At 44.6% G+C, this 17,348-nt stretch overlaps 1 protein-coding gene across 10 annotated transcripts in view; it reads left to right on the top strand.

Moving 5' to 3' along the window:
- The window catches only part of DGUOK (deoxyguanosine kinase), a 28,082-nt gene extending 11,914 nt beyond the window's left edge, over positions 1 to 16,168 (top strand). For 5 of the 10 annotated variants that reach the window (XM_073325188.2, XM_073325187.2, XM_078850645.1 and 2 more), the window contains 4 exons: positions 6,844 to 6,991; positions 9,724 to 9,839; positions 10,986 to 11,085; positions 12,495 to 14,572. In XM_073325188.2, coding sequence (XP_073181289.1) covers positions 6,844 to 6,991; positions 9,724 to 9,839; positions 10,986 to 11,085; positions 12,495 to 12,521 — 391 coding nt within the window. In that variant the 3' untranslated portion in view covers positions 12,522 to 14,572. Of the gene's footprint in view, positions 1 to 6,843; positions 6,992 to 9,723; positions 9,840 to 10,966; positions 11,086 to 12,494; positions 14,573 to 15,545 lie in introns of those variants that run through there. The other 5 variants (XR_013635055.1, XR_013635054.1, XR_013635053.1 and 2 more) reach the window with 5 other exon arrangements.
- The last annotated feature ends 1,180 nt before the right edge of the window (positions 16,169 to 17,348 follow it).

Raw genomic sequence — 17,348 nt, 5'->3', positions numbered from 1 at the left:
CTACACTGTAAGCCATGGCGTCAGTCGCCCCTCCCTCCCTCAGGGCAACGGCCTACAATCATTCCATGCCTTTTTTCTGTGTAGATGCCATACCATGGCAAGCATGGAGCCCGCTCAGATCACTTTGGCAATTAGGAGCACATTAAACACCACACGCATTATCCAGCAGTATATGCAGCACCAGAACCTGGCAAAGCGAAACCAGGCGAGTAGGCGACATCAGCGCGGTGACGGGAGTGATGAGGACATGGACACAGACTTCTCTCAAACCACAGGCCCTTGCAGTGTGGGCATCATGGTGCTAATGGGGCAAGTCGTGCGGTGGAACGCCGATTCTGGGCCCGGGAAACAAGCACAGACTGGTGGGACCACATAGTGTTGCAGGTCTGGGACAATTCCCAGTGGCTGCAAAACTTTCACATGCGTAAGGGCACTTTCATGGAACTTTGTGACTTGCTTTCCCCTGCCTGAGGCACAAGAATACCAAGATGAGAGCAGCCCTCACAGTTGAGAAGGGAGTGGCGATAGCCCTGTGGAAGCTTGCAACGCCAGACAGCTACCGGTCAGTTGGGAATCAATTTGGAGTGGGCAAATCTACTGTGGGGACTGCTGTGATGCAAGTAGCCAACGCAGTCAAAGATCTGCTGATATCAAGGGTAGTGACCCTGAGAAATGTGCAGGTCGTAGTGGATGGCTTTGCTGTAATGGGATTTCCTAACTGTGGTGGGGCGATAGACGGAACCCATATCCCTATCTTGGCACCGGAGCACCAAGCCGGCGAGTACGTAAACTGCAAGAGGTACTTTTCAATAGTGCTGCAAGCATTGGTGGATCACAAGGGCCGTTTCACCAACATCAACGTGGGATGGCCAGGAAGGGTACATGATGCTCGCATCTTCAGGAACTCTGGTCTGTTTCAAAAGCTGCAGGAAGGGACTTTCTTCCCAGACCAGAAAATAACCATTGGGGATGTTGAAATGCCTGTAGTTATCCCTGGGGACCCAGCCTACCCCTTAATGCCATGGCTTATGAAGCCATACCCAGGCAGCCTGGACAGTAGTCAGGAGCTGTTCAACTACAGGCTGAGCAAGTGCAGAATGGTGGTAGAATGTGCATTTGGATGTTTAAAAGCGCGCTGGCGCAGTTTACTGACTCGGTTAGACCTCAGTGAAACCAATACCTACTGTTATTACTGCTTGCTATGAGCTCCACAATATCTGTGAGAGTAGGGGGGAGACGTTTATGGTGAGGTGGGAGGTTGAGGCAAATCGCCTGGCTGCTGGTTACGCACAGCCAGACACCACCGTGGTTAGAAGAGCACAGGAGGGCGCGGTGCACATCAGAGAAGCTTTGAAAACCAGTTTCATGACTGGCCAGGCTATGGTGTGAAAGTTCTGTTTGTTTCTCCTTGATGAAACCCCCCACCCCTTGGTTCACTCTACTTCCCTGTAAGCTAACCACCCTTCCCTCCTCCCTTTGATCACCACTTGCAGAGGCAATAAAGTCATTGTTGCTTCACATTCATGCATTCTTTATTCATACATCACACAAATAGGGGGATAACTACCAAGGTAGCACCAGGAGAGGTGGTGGAGGAGGGAAGGACAAGGCCACACAGCACTTTAAAAGTTTAAAACTTATTGAATGCTAGCTTTCTGTTGCTTGGGCAATCCTCTGGGGTGGAGTGGCTGGGTGGCTGGAGGCCCCCCCACCGCGTTCTTGGGCATCTGGGTGAGGAGGCTATGGAACTTGGGGAGGAGGGCGGTTGGTTACACAGGGGCTGTAGCGGCAGTCTGTGCTCCTGTTGCCTTTCCTGCAGCTCAACTATATGCTGGAGCATATTAGTTTGATCCTCCAGCAGCCTCAGCATTGAATCCTGCCTCCTCTCATCACGCTGCCATCACCTTTCAGCTTCAGCCCGCCACTTCTCCACCTGGTCATTTTGTGCTTTCCTGCACTCTGACATTGTCTACCTCCATGCATTTGCCTGTGCTCTGTCAGTGTGGGAGGACAGCATAAGCTCAGAGAACATTTAATCGCGAGTGTGTTTTTTTGGCCTTCTAATCTTCGCTAGCCTCTGGGAAGGAAAAGATCCTGTGATCCTTGAAACACATGCAGCTGGTGGAGGGGAAAAAAAAGGGACAGTGGTATTTAAAAAGACAAATTTTATAGAACAATGGGTACGCTCTTTCACAGTAAACCTTGCTGTTAACATTACATACATAGCACATGTGCTTTCGCTCCAAGGTCACATTTTGCCTCCCCCTCCCTGTGGCTAACAGCAGGGAACGTTTCTGTTCAGCCACAGGCAAACAGCCCAGCAGGAATGGGCACCTCTGAATGTCCCCTTAAGAAAAGCACCCTATGTCAACCAGGTGCCCATGAATGATATCACTCTCCTCAGGATAACACAGAGAGATAAAGGACGGATGTTGTTTGAACGCCAGCAAACATACACTGCAATGCTTTGTTCTACAATGATTCCCGAGTACGTGCTACTGGCCTGGAGTGGTAAAGTGTCCTACCGTGGTGGATGGAATAAGGCTGCCCACCCCAGAAACTTTTTTCAAAGGCTTTGGGAGTATATCCAAGAGAGCCACGAATGCCAGGGCAAATTAATCATTAAACATGCTTGCTTTTAAACCATGTATAGTATTTTAAAAGCTACGCTCACCAGAGGTCCCTTCTCCGCCTGGTGGGTCCGGGAGGCAGCCTTGGGTGGGTTCGGGGGGTACTGGCTCCAGGTCCAGGGTGAGAAACAGTTCCTGGCTGTCGGGAAAACCGGTTTCTCTGCTTGCTTGCTGTGAGCTATCTACAACCTCATCATCATCATCTTCCTCATCCCCAAAACCTGCTTCCTTGTTGCCTCCATCTCCATTGAAGGAGTCAAACAACACGGCTGGGGTAGTGGTGGCTGAACCCCCTAAAATGGCATTCAGCTCATCATAGAAGTGGCATGTTTTGGGCTCTGACCCGAAGTGGTCGTTTGCTTCTCTGGTTTTCTGGTAGGCTTGCCTCAGCTCCTTAAAGTTTCACACGGCACTGCTTTGGGTCCCTGTTATGGCCTCTGTCCTTAATGCCCTGGGAGGTTTTGACAAATGCTTTGGCATTTCGAAAACTGGAACGTAGTTCTGATAGCACGGATTCCTCTCCCCATACAGCGATCAGATCCCGTACCTCCCGTTCGGTCTATGCTGGAGCTCTTTTGCGATTCTGGGACTCCATCATGGTCAGCTCTGCTGATGAGCTCTGCATGGTCACCTGCAGCTTGCCACGCTGGCCAAACAGGAAATTGAAATTCAAAAGTTTGCGGCCTTTTCCTGTCTACCTGGCCAGTGCATCTGAGTTGAGAGTGCTGTCCAGAGTGGTCACAATGGAGCACTCTGGGATAGCTCCCGGAGGCCAATACCGTCTAATTGCGTCCACAGTACCTCAAATTCAACCCAGCAAGGCCAATTTCAGTGCTAATCCCCTTTTTGGGGGTGGAGTAAGGAAATCGATTTTAAGAGCCCTTTAAGTCAAAAAAAAGGGCTTCGTCGTGTGGACGGGTGCATGGTTAAATCGATTTAATGCTGCTAAATTCGACCTCAACTCCTAGTATAGACCAGGGCTAAGCAGACTTTGTTCCACATGAAGCAAGCACACTGACTGCCACCATTCTCAGCAGTTCATTTCTAAAGGATAAACGAAAAGCTTGGCCAGTAAACTAAATATTCTTGAGTTCCAAGGACTAGTTAAAGCCGATCTGTGGTGTTTGATGTGCTGTAGTCAGTTTCATTTCCTGATTCTCTTGCATTAACTTGATGCTGTTGTGGTTGGTTTTCCAGCACAGCAGAAGAATGTTAATTAAAGTGGTTAATTTAAAGGTTTATATAAAATTCATTTAAATGTTTCCATTCATATGATTTCAAAGAAACAATCTTTAGAACCTAGTTGAACATGTATTTTGAGTTGCTAATTGCCATTCATGTTGCAGACCAAAAAGAACCATCCTCACTCATTTAATTAAAGTTTCATGTGTGTACTTGGAAGGAGCTTGATGATACATTTTTGTAGCTCCTGTCAGATAATGGGACTTGCCGTGTTTAAACAGATGTTAACTTGAAAAATGGGAATTACAAGATTTTCTGTCTGCCCAGTTGTATGAAGTGGAGCATGAGGTATACTAGAAGTGTTTGTTTTCCAAAGAGGTGTCTCCTATGATGTAATGCCTTCTAGGCTATTCGGAATATGTTGGCAATAAATCTGGCTAAAGGGTCACTTATTCCAGATGCCTTGATGAAGTGGATTGGAGGTGAGATGATAAACTATGTTTATGCATGTGCTGAAAGTGAGGGAAGTGTGAACATTACATAAGAGAAGCACAAACTGTGTTTGAAGCAAACGCTTTGGGCTGAGACTTGTGAAATAGGGAAGGAATTCATGGTGTGTGGAAAAATATAACCCCTAATTATAATTCACTATTTAAAAAAAAAAAAAAAAGTAGCTGGCTGTTTTAGTAGCATCTCTGTAATTCGAGGCCAGCATTGCAGCGAAGGGTCCTGCAGTAGAGAGTTTAAAGTGGGACCACTCCAAAGACGCAACCAAAACTCCTCATTCTTTTAACCAAAATTTGTTAATCTTGAGGCCATGCTCCAAGACCCATTTCCACAGCTTTTGCCTGCAGACAGTGAGGGAGGGGGTTAACACCTTTTCAGTTCTGGGGATTAAGCTCTTCTAGAAGGGGAAAGTTAATGTATGATACCAATCACGTATCGCAGTCTGGGAAACCTATTTTCACTTAAATGTGTTGGAATTAAATGTCTGAGGGGATTGGTAATGAGTTAATTGAGCCTTACAACTTTAGGGCACTGTTTCAAATCACGCTTAGGTCACTAGTGACCAAAAATTGTTACTATCTTATGTCATGCCAGTTGGTGGTCTGTGTGAAACGAGTTGCTGCAGCTGGGGTGGGGACGGAGGGCTTTACATCACACCACACAGCCAACAGGGTTGGTACTATCTGAACTCCTCATCGCTGTCAGTCTCAGCAGACAGGTAAAAAGACTGAATGGTCCAACGAGAGACAACTCCCTTCCCAACCCTAGAGAAGGCCTGTTCTATTAATTTAAGTGGAGAACATATGGGCCAAAGGTATTAACATAACCCAGTCACCATCCAACACTAAACAGTCTTAAACAAGGTTCGGGGTTTGGTATACAGAGACCTCAGCCTGCTTAGCACTATAGCGCAAACACCATTAAAAATCCAGAAAAGAAGGAAAAACAGTTAAAGTATTTGAAATGTAAAGTATTAAATAAGGCTTTAATTTAACAACATTTCTCGTTCCCTTTCCCTTTGCTAGAGAGAGGTGTAAAAGGAAAAGCCCTTTGTTTGATAGCCTCTTAGGCTGTGTCTACACTGCAGACCTTACGGTGGCACAGCTGTATCGCTCCAGCTGCGCCACTCTAAGGTCTTCCGTGTAACTGCTCTGTGCCGGGAGGAGAGAGCTCTCCTGCCGGCATAATTAAACCACTCTGAATGAGCGGCAGTAGCTATGTTGGCAGGAGAGCATCTCTCTGTCATATAGCGCTGTCCACGCCGGCACTTTTGTCGTGTAACTTATGTTACACACACACTCCAGACCGACAAAAGTTTTGCTGACAAAAGTGCTAGTGTAGACAAAGCCTTAGATGGTATCCAAAACGGCAGTAACTCTTCTTTTTGGGAGGAAAGAAAAGCTTGTTGATATAGGCCAAAGCTGCTCTTTGTTGCAATCAGTTGAGAAGAAAAAGCAATCTTGCTTTACAGGCTCTTAGGTGGTAATAACTCATCCCAGATTGTGAGGTGAGAGATGTTCTGACCAAACCAGGCCAGAGGGAGGAACCCAAATGACATCACCACTTCTGTCAGCTCCAGCAGAATTCGAAACACAAAGGCCCAAGGTCGCAGGAAGTGGTAGTGGTGGCAGTCCTGACGGCGAGTCTTGCTTCAGTAGCCTCCATTGGCTCTTTGAGTGTCCCCACCCTACCCTCAAAATTCTCTATTTGTAAGGACCCAACAAGGGAGTAATGTGTGGAATAGCCCATTTCCTCATTATTTTCTCCACCAATTAGGCCTAATAGCTGACACACCAATTTTGGTTCACTCAAGTCCAGCTCCACATACTCTTCACCCATTTTTTTCCCCCACAAGCATGATTTCAACAATCCTTGAGAACTGTATCAGTAGGCCATTTTTGTTTAGACTGTGTCAGTTTTTCTGTCTCCTTTTTGTGCCGTTTCCCATCAATATTTGTTATTATAGGTTATTGGGACATCACATGAACTTTCACTCTCTTCTTACAATTAAACTCAGGACTAGGAGTATATTTATAGGCCCTATTATCACAATGGGTCCCTACAAGTCAAGTTTGAGGTGCATTGGCAGGGTGGAGTAAGGGGGAAGCTCCCCCTGCCACTGTCCACTCCATCCCTGTTCTGTAGATAAACATGCCTTCATCCTCCAGGGTCTGACAGCCCAATATCCTGGGATCAACACAGCTACAACTGCACTACCTGGTCCAGAACTAAGATAATGAACAATAGAAAAACCCTCGAGTAACTGTTCTGCTATCTAGTGTGACACTGTCTGAAAAAGCCCAGCTCAGCTCTCTTCTCTGGGTACTGAAATGTTTGTGTTAAATCTATGCTGTCGAGACGACCTCTTGGAGCAGGGGCCATGTCGTCCTACATGTCAGTGCAGCGCCTGGTGCATTATGGATCCTACCTCACTTAAAGTGCACGTTGTCATTCTAGAACTGCAGGGAGTTTGTTTAGGCAGGTTTAATTTACTTGCTGTTCTCTTTTGTCCTTCTTTCCCTAGGTACATCTTTGCTAAAAATCTCTTTGAGCTTGGCCACCTCGCTGAGATCGAATGGACCATTTACCAGGACTTGCACACCTTCCTCCTACAAGAGTTCGGGGATCGAATTGCTCTGCATGGCTTTCTGTATCTCCAGGCAACTCCAAAGGTAACTGAGAGCATGACTGGGAACTAACTAAAATCATCTCTAGTGGCTGCATTGAAGGCTGGCCTTGCTTTCAGACTGGGACTCAAGAAGTCTGGATTCAACTCCCAGCCTTACTGTGTAATTTGGGTCAAATCAATTAATCCCTGTGCCTCAGTTCCCAATGTATAAAATGGTGATAATAGCCCAGCAATTAATGGGGGGAGGGTGTCTCTGAAAGGCTCCAGAAATGTAAGAGGGTAAAAATCAATACACCTAAGGACTTGTCTGCACTAGGGATTCCTGTGATTGCCAACTTATTTACCTGTCCTAGTATAATTCTGGCACATCCTTCTGTAAATAACCTCCTTAACTGCTCTGAGCTCTCACTGTAGGGTTCTTGACACAGTTTGCAACTGCTCAAGGCAGGAAAGCGGTGAGTAGTTGAGGTCAGTCACTAGTTGTATTATGGTAGCTCCTGGAAGACCAAGATTGAGGCCCCAGTGTGCAAGGCACTATATGTATAAATAGTGAGAGACAGTACCTTTTCTGAAGAACTTACACTAAGCAGACAAGACAAAGGGTGGGAGGGGAAACTGAGGCACAAAGAGTTCAGTTACTTGGCTGAGTTTACACGGCAGATCAGTAGCAGAATCAGGAATAGAACCCAAATCTCTTAAGTGCCAATTTAGGGGTCTGTGAACTGGATTCACAAAATCATGGAGCAGGCATGATCACGGAGCAGGTCCTCAAGGAATCCATTTTGAAGCACTTGGAGGAGAGGAAGGTGATCAGGAACAGTCAACATGGATTCACCAAGGGCAAGTCAACCTGATTGCCTTCTATGATGAGATAACTGGCTGCGTGGATATGAGGAAAGTGGTGGACGTGATATATCTTGACTTTAGCAAAGCTTTTGGTATGGTCTCCCACAGTATTCTTGCCAGCAAGTTTAAAAAGTATGGATTGGATGAATGGACTATAAAGTGGATAGAAGGCTGGCTTGATTGTCAGGCTCGATGGGTATTGATCAACTGCTCGATGTCTAGTTGGCAGCCGGTATCAAGAGGAGTGCCCCAGGGGTCGGTCTTGGGGCCAGTTTTGTTCAACATCTTTATTAGTGATCTGGATGATGGGATTAATTGCACTCTCAGCAAATTCGCAGATGACACTAAGCTGGGGGGAGAGGTAGATATGCTGGAGGGTAGGGATAGGGTCCAGAGTGACCTAGACAAATTGGAGGATTAGGCCAAAAGAAATCTGAGATTCAACAAGGACAAGAGCAGAGTTCTGCACTTAGGAAGGAAGAATCCCATGCACCGTTACAGGCTGGGGACCGAATGGCTAAACAGTAGTTCTGCAGAAAAGGAGCTCGGGATTACAGTGGATGAGAAGCTGGATATGAGTCAGCGGTGTGCCCTTGTTGCCAAGAAGGCCAATGGCATATTGGGCTGTATTAGTAGGAGCATTGTCAGCAGATTGAGGGAAGTGATTATTCCCCTCTATTTGGCACTGGTGAGGCCACACCTGGAGTATTGCGTCCAGTTTTGGTCCCCCCCACTACAGAAGGGATGTGGACAAATTGGAGAAAGTCCAGCGTTGGACAACGAAAATTATTAGGGGGCCAGGGCACGTGACTTATGAAGAGAGGCTGAGGGACCTGGGGTTATTTAGTCTGCAGAAGAAAAGAGTGAGGGGGGATTTGATAGCAGCCTTCAACTACCTGAAGGGGGGTTCCAGAGAAGGGTGGAGCTCGGCTGTTCTCAGTGGTGGCAGACGACAGAACAAGAAGCAATGGTCTCAAGTTGCAGTGGGGGAGGTCTAGGTTGGATATTAGGAAACACTATTTCACTAGGAGGGTGGTGAAGCACTGGAATGGGTTCCCTAGGGAGGTGGTGGAATCTCCATCCTTAGAGGTTTTTAAGGCCCGTCTTGACAGAGCTTTGGCTGGGATGATTTAGTGGGTGTTGGTCCTGCTTTGAGCAGGGGGTTGGACTAGATGACCTCCTGAGGTCTCTTCAAACCCTAATCTTCTGTGATTCTATGATCACATTGCCTCTCCAGCGAGGGTCATTTTCTTCTAAGAACTTATTCTGTAACCCAGAGGGAAAATCCATTCCCTCTGTTATGTAGTGCTGACTATGCAGCCTTAGTTCCAAACAGCTATTCCTTGCACTTGTTTTTTAAAGGCTTAGCCTCAGTATATGGGAAAGTACTTTGAGGATTGGGGGAATATAGACTGTTTTTATGGATGGATGGCTTCTCTCAGGGCTTCCTCCTGGTGCATCGTGTTGGCTCTTTCTCTAGCTGAGGATGGCTGGATTCAGCTTCTTCCAGAGCTGTATCTGTCAACGCTGACACAAGTTGCTACCCTTCTAGCACTATGTGTGTGTGTGTGTGTGTGTTAACATTCCAAGTATGGGGCCCAGTTGTGCTCGTAATGATGTTAATGGAATTTTGCCCCTGACTCCAGTGGATGAAAGGTCAAGTCCTTACATGCCCACTAAACATCTGGCCCTAGACAGTTATTGTGACTTCTAACTAGTCTGTCATGTGAAGCCATCCCTACTTTGTGTGGCTGCATCTCTCTTTTCAGCTGCCTAATGCTGAATTTGAACTGCTGCTGTTATCTGAAGTGCCCCATACCCATTGGCCCCATCCAAATGTGGTTGAGTTTGCAAAGCAGACCTCATTGAGTCTTGTGGAGTAAATGAGTGGGTCACGCTAATGGAGGAGCTGTCATTTCCTCCCTTCAGAAATGTCTGGAGCGATTGCACCAAAGGGGGAGGCCTGAGGAGAAGGCGATCCAGCTGAAGTATCTGGAGCAGCTTCACACTCAGCATGAAAACTGGCTAGTAAAGAAAACCACCGAGTAAGTGACAATAGCAATGGCTTACAGAGTCTCGGCCATGCAAGCCTGGCTCTTTAAATGGGTGAATAATATATCTTCTGCTGTGCAGAGGTGCCTGTTTTAATTTGCGGCCTAGCTCCCTACCACCCTCCTGCCCGTATAATCTGGTACCCATTCCCAACCCTAGAGATCCTCTCCCTGATGCCTCCAGCTGTCCACCACCCTTCTTCATTCCTTGCTTAGTCAGTTCCCTCTGTTATGGGTAACCCTCCCTAGGTTACCCAGCCAGCTTTCTGCCATCAATCTTAATGACACCAAACACAATCTTCTAAGGACATTTCAGCAGGCTCGTCTCTTTCAGCAGTAGGCTCCTCTTTGTTACTTGTGCTTCTCTCCGTCACACCAAATCCTGTAGTTCCTTCCAGAGACCACTCTAACTCAACTACAGTCAGATAGCCAAGGGGCTGCTGCCTCTGGGGCTTCTCTACTGACTACTCATTTCATCACATTTCCTACCACACAGCAAGATCCAGCTCACAGAAATGAAGCGACTTGCCCAAGGTATCACAACCAAACAGTGATAGAACCCAAGGGTTTGGGTTTCCAGTCCTCTACTTTATTAGGCATGTTCCCTTCCCAGATACCAATAGGGTATAACAAAATTCACGATGGGCCTCAGAAGAGGGAGGAAGCTCATCTACCTCATGAAAATCTAAGGTGACCCCTTCCTTTCCATACTCGTACCCTAGGTATTGCTTGTATAATGTGCTGGTAATTTATTGAATCTTGGAGTCCCAACAGGGTGTAGGAATCTTGCTTGGAAGCAAGGAGAGGACTCTACCGTCTTAGGTGCTGATGCCAATGGAAGTGGAAGCTTCCAGGTATCTCTCAGCATCAAGCCCTTTGCTTGGAAATCATCTCTTTTGATGCGGCAAGGGGGAAGGGACTTGTTCTCTGCAGCTGGAGGAGTGTTGTGTTTTTGTTTCTTTGTTTTTCTTTTAATGATGGTGAAAGTCTATATGCAGCAGGCATCCTTCTTATGATAAAATAAACTTACTCTGAAGCAGTGGTGTGACACATCTGTCCTGTGTCTGGGCATATTGTCTCTTACCTATCCCCAGAGGTACACTAATAAGCCTTTTGTTCAGTTCTTGTTGTTATCTTCAGGGTTCACTTTGAAAACCTAAGGAATGCTCCAGTCCTTGTGCTTGATGTCAATAATGATTTTGAGGATGACCCAGCTGAACAAGAGGAGCTCATGAGGAAAGTAAGCAGAGATGACACCAGCTCATTTTTGCTATTCATGTGAAATGCAGAATTAGAGGTGTTCTGTGAGAATGAGGAATATTTTCTTTTTCCTTTGCAAGTCTTTCTCCTTCTAATAGCCATCTGTTACGTACTGTCCTATCAGCTGGGACTGTCCCTGCCGCAATATCACCTTACACTCTGATCCCATTTCATCCCACAAGCTAATCGATCAGGCGGGGTCAGCAATTGGGCAAGAGATCTGCAGGTGCTGTATGTGTATGTTAGCTGCTGTCTCCAGCATCCAGGCTTGGTATTAAGAGATGCTGTGCTGCTAGAGGTGATGACTTCTAGATAAGACATAAAACGAAAGGCCTGATTGCTGTGAGATCTTCAATGTCACACTTCGTGAAAGGCATAGTTCTCACCTCTTGGCTACATGCCGTTTCAGGTAATAACATGCTATCTATGGAAATTCCCACTGAAGTTGCTATTGGATATGATTTTCCAATTTCCTACCCTAAACCATAGCATTTTTGTAAGCTGTTAAACAGCTGACGGGTTTCACCCCAGAGGCACTGCATTTCAGTACTGGAGAAAAATGATCCCACTGAATAGATTTTGAAACTATAGCTCCTCTTATCTTTGAGGAGCCTGAATAAATAGAAGATGACAATATTACTTCTCTGATCAGTGAAAATACACCGTGAATTCTGCCAGGAAGTCCATAGTGGAGGCTTGTTTGTTTAAGAGTAGGATAATGTTTGTCAATTTTTATTATTACTACTTGTATTGTGATAGGTACCTAGGAGCCACAGTCATGGACCAGGAATCCATTGCACGAGGCACTGTGCAAACACAGAAGATAGTATTATTCTTCCTTTTATAGGGTTGTATTGATGTGGTGGCTGGCTTGCTAGAGGGGAAATACTGGTATTTTCCTTGGGAATACATTGGTGGGATTGTATTCTACCAATATTTTGTGTGTAACGCATTCATGTAGGTATGAGTCTATTAAACGAGTTACATTTCACAGACATATTAAATATGAGTACACTGCAATGTTACTGCCTGTCCTCTAAAATGTATATGAAAAATTGTATGCTTGTTTGTAATCTTCATGTGTGTTTGTACAGCGCCTGCCACAATGGGGGGCCTTGAGCTTGATCGTGAACTTTGAGCAGTACTGCAATGAAAATAGTGATATCTTCTTCATTGACCCCCTCCAGGTCATAAATTTTAAGACCTGCTAAAGCTTTTTGCTCTATCAGTATTCCTAAGAAAATAGTCTAACTTTGAAGTCCTTGTGATAACTCCTTAGCAAATAGATTGTTTTGAATGAAATGTAGAACTACTTAGGTTTTTGTTGCATGCTTTTTGTGGAGTCTGATAAATTTCACTTTTATAAAAGGTGCTCTCTTTCCTGCACAGGTAAAGGCTTTTATAAAGACTCTGTGATCTGAAGCTTTGCCATCTCCCTCCACTACCAATCCAGGATTTCTTATTTATTTGCGACCAGCTTGGGCCTGATTATGCTGCTTGCCATTAAAAGAACAAACAAAACAATCGGCAAACCTGTGTGTCAAACCTGGAAGGCCAAAAATGTAACTGAGGTATTTTAGTGAATTATACTTGAATTCTGTGTTTTTCTTCCAAACCAAGTGTTACTTTTCCAGGGAGGGAGAAAAGTTGTACAGTCACCCATGAGCAACCCTATAGTAACAAACCCATGTGGGTCCAATGGAAAGAAGAAGATTAAGAACCTCAGAAAATTAATTTTCTGATATTCCAAAGGGTGTTATGATCAGTGGGGGAAAGAAGTGATTTTAGACGTTATGAAGAATCCCTTCTACTTATGCAACAGCTTAAGTATTTCAAACTTGCTTTCCTTTCATTGATGAAGGTGATCTGCAGAAACCTTCTATTCCATTACATGCTGAATACACACAATGAGGGTGTTGTAAAGAATTATAGGAACCAATGGTCCTGATTCACCACTGCTCTGCACCTGTGCAAAGTGAATGTAATATGCTGCCAAATCAGTGTCAGCATTTCACATTCATTTAGCACAAGTGCAAGTGGTATGTTCAAGTCAGTGGAGAATAAGACCCAACCTAGCCATTTTTGGCACTTCTAATCAACTCATTGCAGTAGAAGGCAAAGTCTTATTTAATATTAAGCCAGTTTTTCTTATTAAGTTTGCAACTTACTTGGTGTATTTTCCACATCTTGGGCCTAATGATGATGAATTACCCTAGTATCATCTCATCAGCCAGATAGCTGCTGGAGCCCTGGCGGAAGGAAAAGAGAAATGGCGTACCATATATTGTCTGAAAAGTTTTTAATATTTTACATTTTAAAGTAAGTCTAATGATTTAGAATAGGGGACTGGAAGTCAGGACCACTTGGGTTCTGTTACCACTCATACCACTGACCTGCTCTGTTACTTCATGCAAGTCATTTAGCCTCTTCAACATTTATGAAATCCTCAGCTGAAAGGCATTTATACATATAATATGCAAAACCGATCCTGTTTTTAAAATACCTTGCAAAATGATAGTTGATTGACAAACTGCTCTTACCTTACCTCTCAACCTGGCACCTTGGATGGGCCGACACTAGTGCAGTCCACCCTGGGATGTTATCTGGACATTGCAGAAGCTAAGAAGGGGAGAAGAAAAAAATGAATTTCAGTGGAAGTTGGCTGCCTGCCTCCCTTAAGTTCCTTTTGAAAATCTGATCTGAAATGCAATGAGTTCAGCAATTTACAAATTTGGCTTTGTCCATCTAGCTCCCACTTTCCTCTGAGCAGAACCTTTCATTGCTGAAACATACCTGAATGGATTTGTTAGAAGGTGCAGCATGTCCCTCTAAGACCATAAAGCCTCATAAGACCAATAAGTCTTCAATAAACATGAAGAGACAAAGGAGAAGCAGGAATGGTTTTAAGACAGGCTGTTTAGAAATATCAGAGAGAAATATGGCACTGTTAAGACAGTAGCAAAGACCTTTCCAACTGTGTGTGTGCTGAGATGCCCTTTGTAATCCAGCTCTTGTGGGGCCATTGTGTATTGCATGAAATCCTGCCCAGCTGAAGTCAGTGTTAAAACTTCTGCTGACTTCGGTAGGATCAGGAGTTTACCTATTGGTGAATCAGAGGGAATTTTGTGAAATGATTGTCTGGTCACTTTTAAGTTCTAGACCTACATGTTACTGTTAGGAACTGCTGAGTGTTGCAATGTAACCTATGACTAAGGAGGACTAAAATCGAGCAAATCTGTATACGTAGTTTAGTTTTAGACCTGTTTAGTCTAAAGGTAAATAGTAAACTGTACAAACTTTTCCAGATATCACTTTGTGCTCCAAGGGGAACATAAATGCATATCTATAGATGTCTGCAGGGTGAGGAACAACCACTTCATAATGTAAATTTGGTGGACAGGTTAAATTCTGAAGGACAATTCTGTGTATTTTTTTAGCTTGTGTTAAATTAAAAATATATCACTTTTCAGCTGTCTTGTCCATGTTTTGGCTGTCCTCCAGTGAAAGGAGCTGTGTGGTGGTGAATTGCATCAGTCATGCAAATCGGTGTTGGGGATGACTAGTGACTGTTGGCAGGATCATCTTGTGGCTAAAGAAGTAGACTGGGAGACCTGGGTTCAATTCCTGGCTGTGCCACGTGTGTGATTTTTTTTTTTTTTAATTTTTTATTTATTTATTTATTTTATTTATTTATTTTTGCTCCAGTCACTTAGAGTTAGATATTCAGAAGGGCCCAGCACACTGGGTGCTCAGCTCATTAAACAAGTCATCCATCTTCTTTCCCTTTGCCTCTGTAGTGAGCGCTGGCCTCTGCGACTCCCAGTTGGCTTCTCATCAGGCCATCAGTGCCCGTTATAGTCTCAAGTGGGACACTAGATGGCGCCTGACCTCCAAGCTCCTGATTCGATTGATTTATTTTAAAATGCTCTAAATGGGTTATTTGCTAGGAATAATAAAAAGCGTGGATGCACAGAGGTAGTTGCAAGGGCTGTAAAACAAATAAGGTTTTTTTTTATGCATGGGGAGGTCGCAGCAAATAGGGAAACAAAGAAGCCAGTGTTCCCAGGGTGGGCAATTTTCAAGACTTGCTTTTAAATAACCATAGCTGAGTATTACCCCTAATGTGTATTCTTAATCAGTTACTTAGTAATAGGAATTCTGGATCAAAAATCACCTGCCAAGAAAGCTGTCTTTCGTCTCCCATGTGGTTTTAGATCTCAGCTGTGCCGCTTCTATTATCAGAAAGCAGAACATAGGTTTGCATTTTGTAATTTCAACACAAAATAGTTCTTTTGTTCTAACAGATTTGCTTCTCTTCCCTAGTTACATAGTCATCTTCTTTCTATAGAATATGATTAAATGCACTTTCCTAGGGATAGATGGGCATACATTTTGCTGTATTTCTTAATCCCTGAAAGCAACCTTTCTTATCATACTTAGCATTTTCATAGCACTCTTCAACCCTGGATCTCAAAGTGGTCTACAATTGTGAGTTGGTATCATCATCATCATCATCATCCCTGTATTACAGATGAGGAAACTGAGGCATGGGGAGGTGAAATGACTAGCTGAAGGTACCCCAGCAAGTCAGTGGCAGAGTGGCATATAGGAATCTAGGAATCCTGACTCCATCCTCTAACCATTTTGTGAACAGACTGCTTGGTATTTATATCTAACTTACTGCACCCTCTGTGGTACTGATCAGGCTAATTCTGGTGATCACTCTGTCAGGGGACATTACAGCTATCAGATACTCACTCCCTGGAACTGCAGGTCGGAATCTAAACAGAATCAACTCAACCTTTCCGAGGAAGATAAACTGAGATCTGTGCAACTTGCTGTGTTTAAAGGAAACCTTTGAAAACTGGGGTTCTGCTCTGACAGAGCCCATTACACTTTTCATACGAGTTAGGTATTGCCCTGTCACTAACACATGTCCTACCCCCAACATTTGTACTGCATGCTGTGTGCACCAGCTACCACCTCCTCCCGAGCGTTGATTGCATTTCAATGGTTGTGTAGCTGTAGATCTAAACCACTTTAGGATCCTTCAGAATAAAAGGTGCTACAGAAATATAAAGGATGTTGGGTCAATTTTTTATTGGTGTAAACTAGTGCATCTCCACTGACTTCAGTAAAACTGTGCCAATTTATACTAGCAGAGAATTTTGGCCTGTTATCTGCATATTGTTTGGAGCATAAGGATTGCCGGATTGGATCAGATCCAAGGTCCAGCCAATCCCGAATCCTGTCTCTGCTAGCTGCCGATACCAGATGCTTCAGAGGAAGATGTAAGAACCTCCATTGTCCTGGTCTGCACTGAAATTTGCTGCTTCTACACCAAATGGATGAAACAAATCATGCAAGGAACAGGAAGTGAAATTCTCTTCTGAGTAGGAGGAGAGTTTTTCCAGAGACACATTGTCTCTGCAAAGCCACCAGGTTGACTAAGATGCACATCTCACTACTTGTTTTGCTGTAGTGGGCCAAGCTGCTTCTACACCATTGCCCACCAGAGTGCCTCTTCAGCACTGCCTAGAGGTGGGGTCTTTAGCCTCCATGGGTCACTCATTCCTTGTTGTGGCCACTTGCAATGGCGAGATAGATTTATCATTTGGAAAATAGATCAACCCTTGCTGACTTGTGAACAGCACAGAATAATCCTTCAGCAATGTGTTTGCACTGGGATGACCTCAAGTGATACAGATGATGTAGAAAGACCTTTAGTCTCACCACATTTGGAAGCCCTGACTGTTGTGTTGGTGGAACATCACCATTGAGTTTGCTTTATCAGGCAACACTTGGAAAGTTGCATTGTAAATGCGCAGTAGGTGAATGTCTAATCCCCTTAATCCTGTATTCACAAAGCCTGACCTGGTTTTTTGTTTGTTTTTGTTTTTTTTCCCCTAACCCAAACCACTTTTAGGGAACTGGAGGGGTGAAGCTTCAAATTATGCCAAACACTTTTATGCTTTAGTTCATACATCAATAATGAAGGACAGGTGGTGTCCTAAGGTCTGTCATGCATGGGGCTGAAGTAGTGGGGCCTGTAAACAGAACTTTTATGGGAGCCCAGTCACAGCTGGTGTCTGGACAAACAGTGCTCAGAACTTGGTATGCTGGCTATGTTGAGCCAGGCTTTCCATACTGGTTGATTCCAGTGGTTATATCAGCGTAATTCAAGTCATGGAGGAGCTATTAGCTAGGTCTGATTCCTGCTAGCTACTCTCTGAGCCTGATTGT

This window comes from Lepidochelys kempii, chromosome 26 (assembly GCF_965140285.1).
Source record: "Lepidochelys kempii isolate rLepKem1 chromosome 26, rLepKem1.hap1, whole genome shotgun sequence".
Classification (NCBI taxonomy): Eukaryota; Metazoa; Chordata; order Testudines; family Cheloniidae; genus Lepidochelys; species Lepidochelys kempii.
The sequence above is the reverse complement of the archived record's forward strand: the minus strand, read 5'-3'. Positions and strand labels throughout refer to the sequence as shown.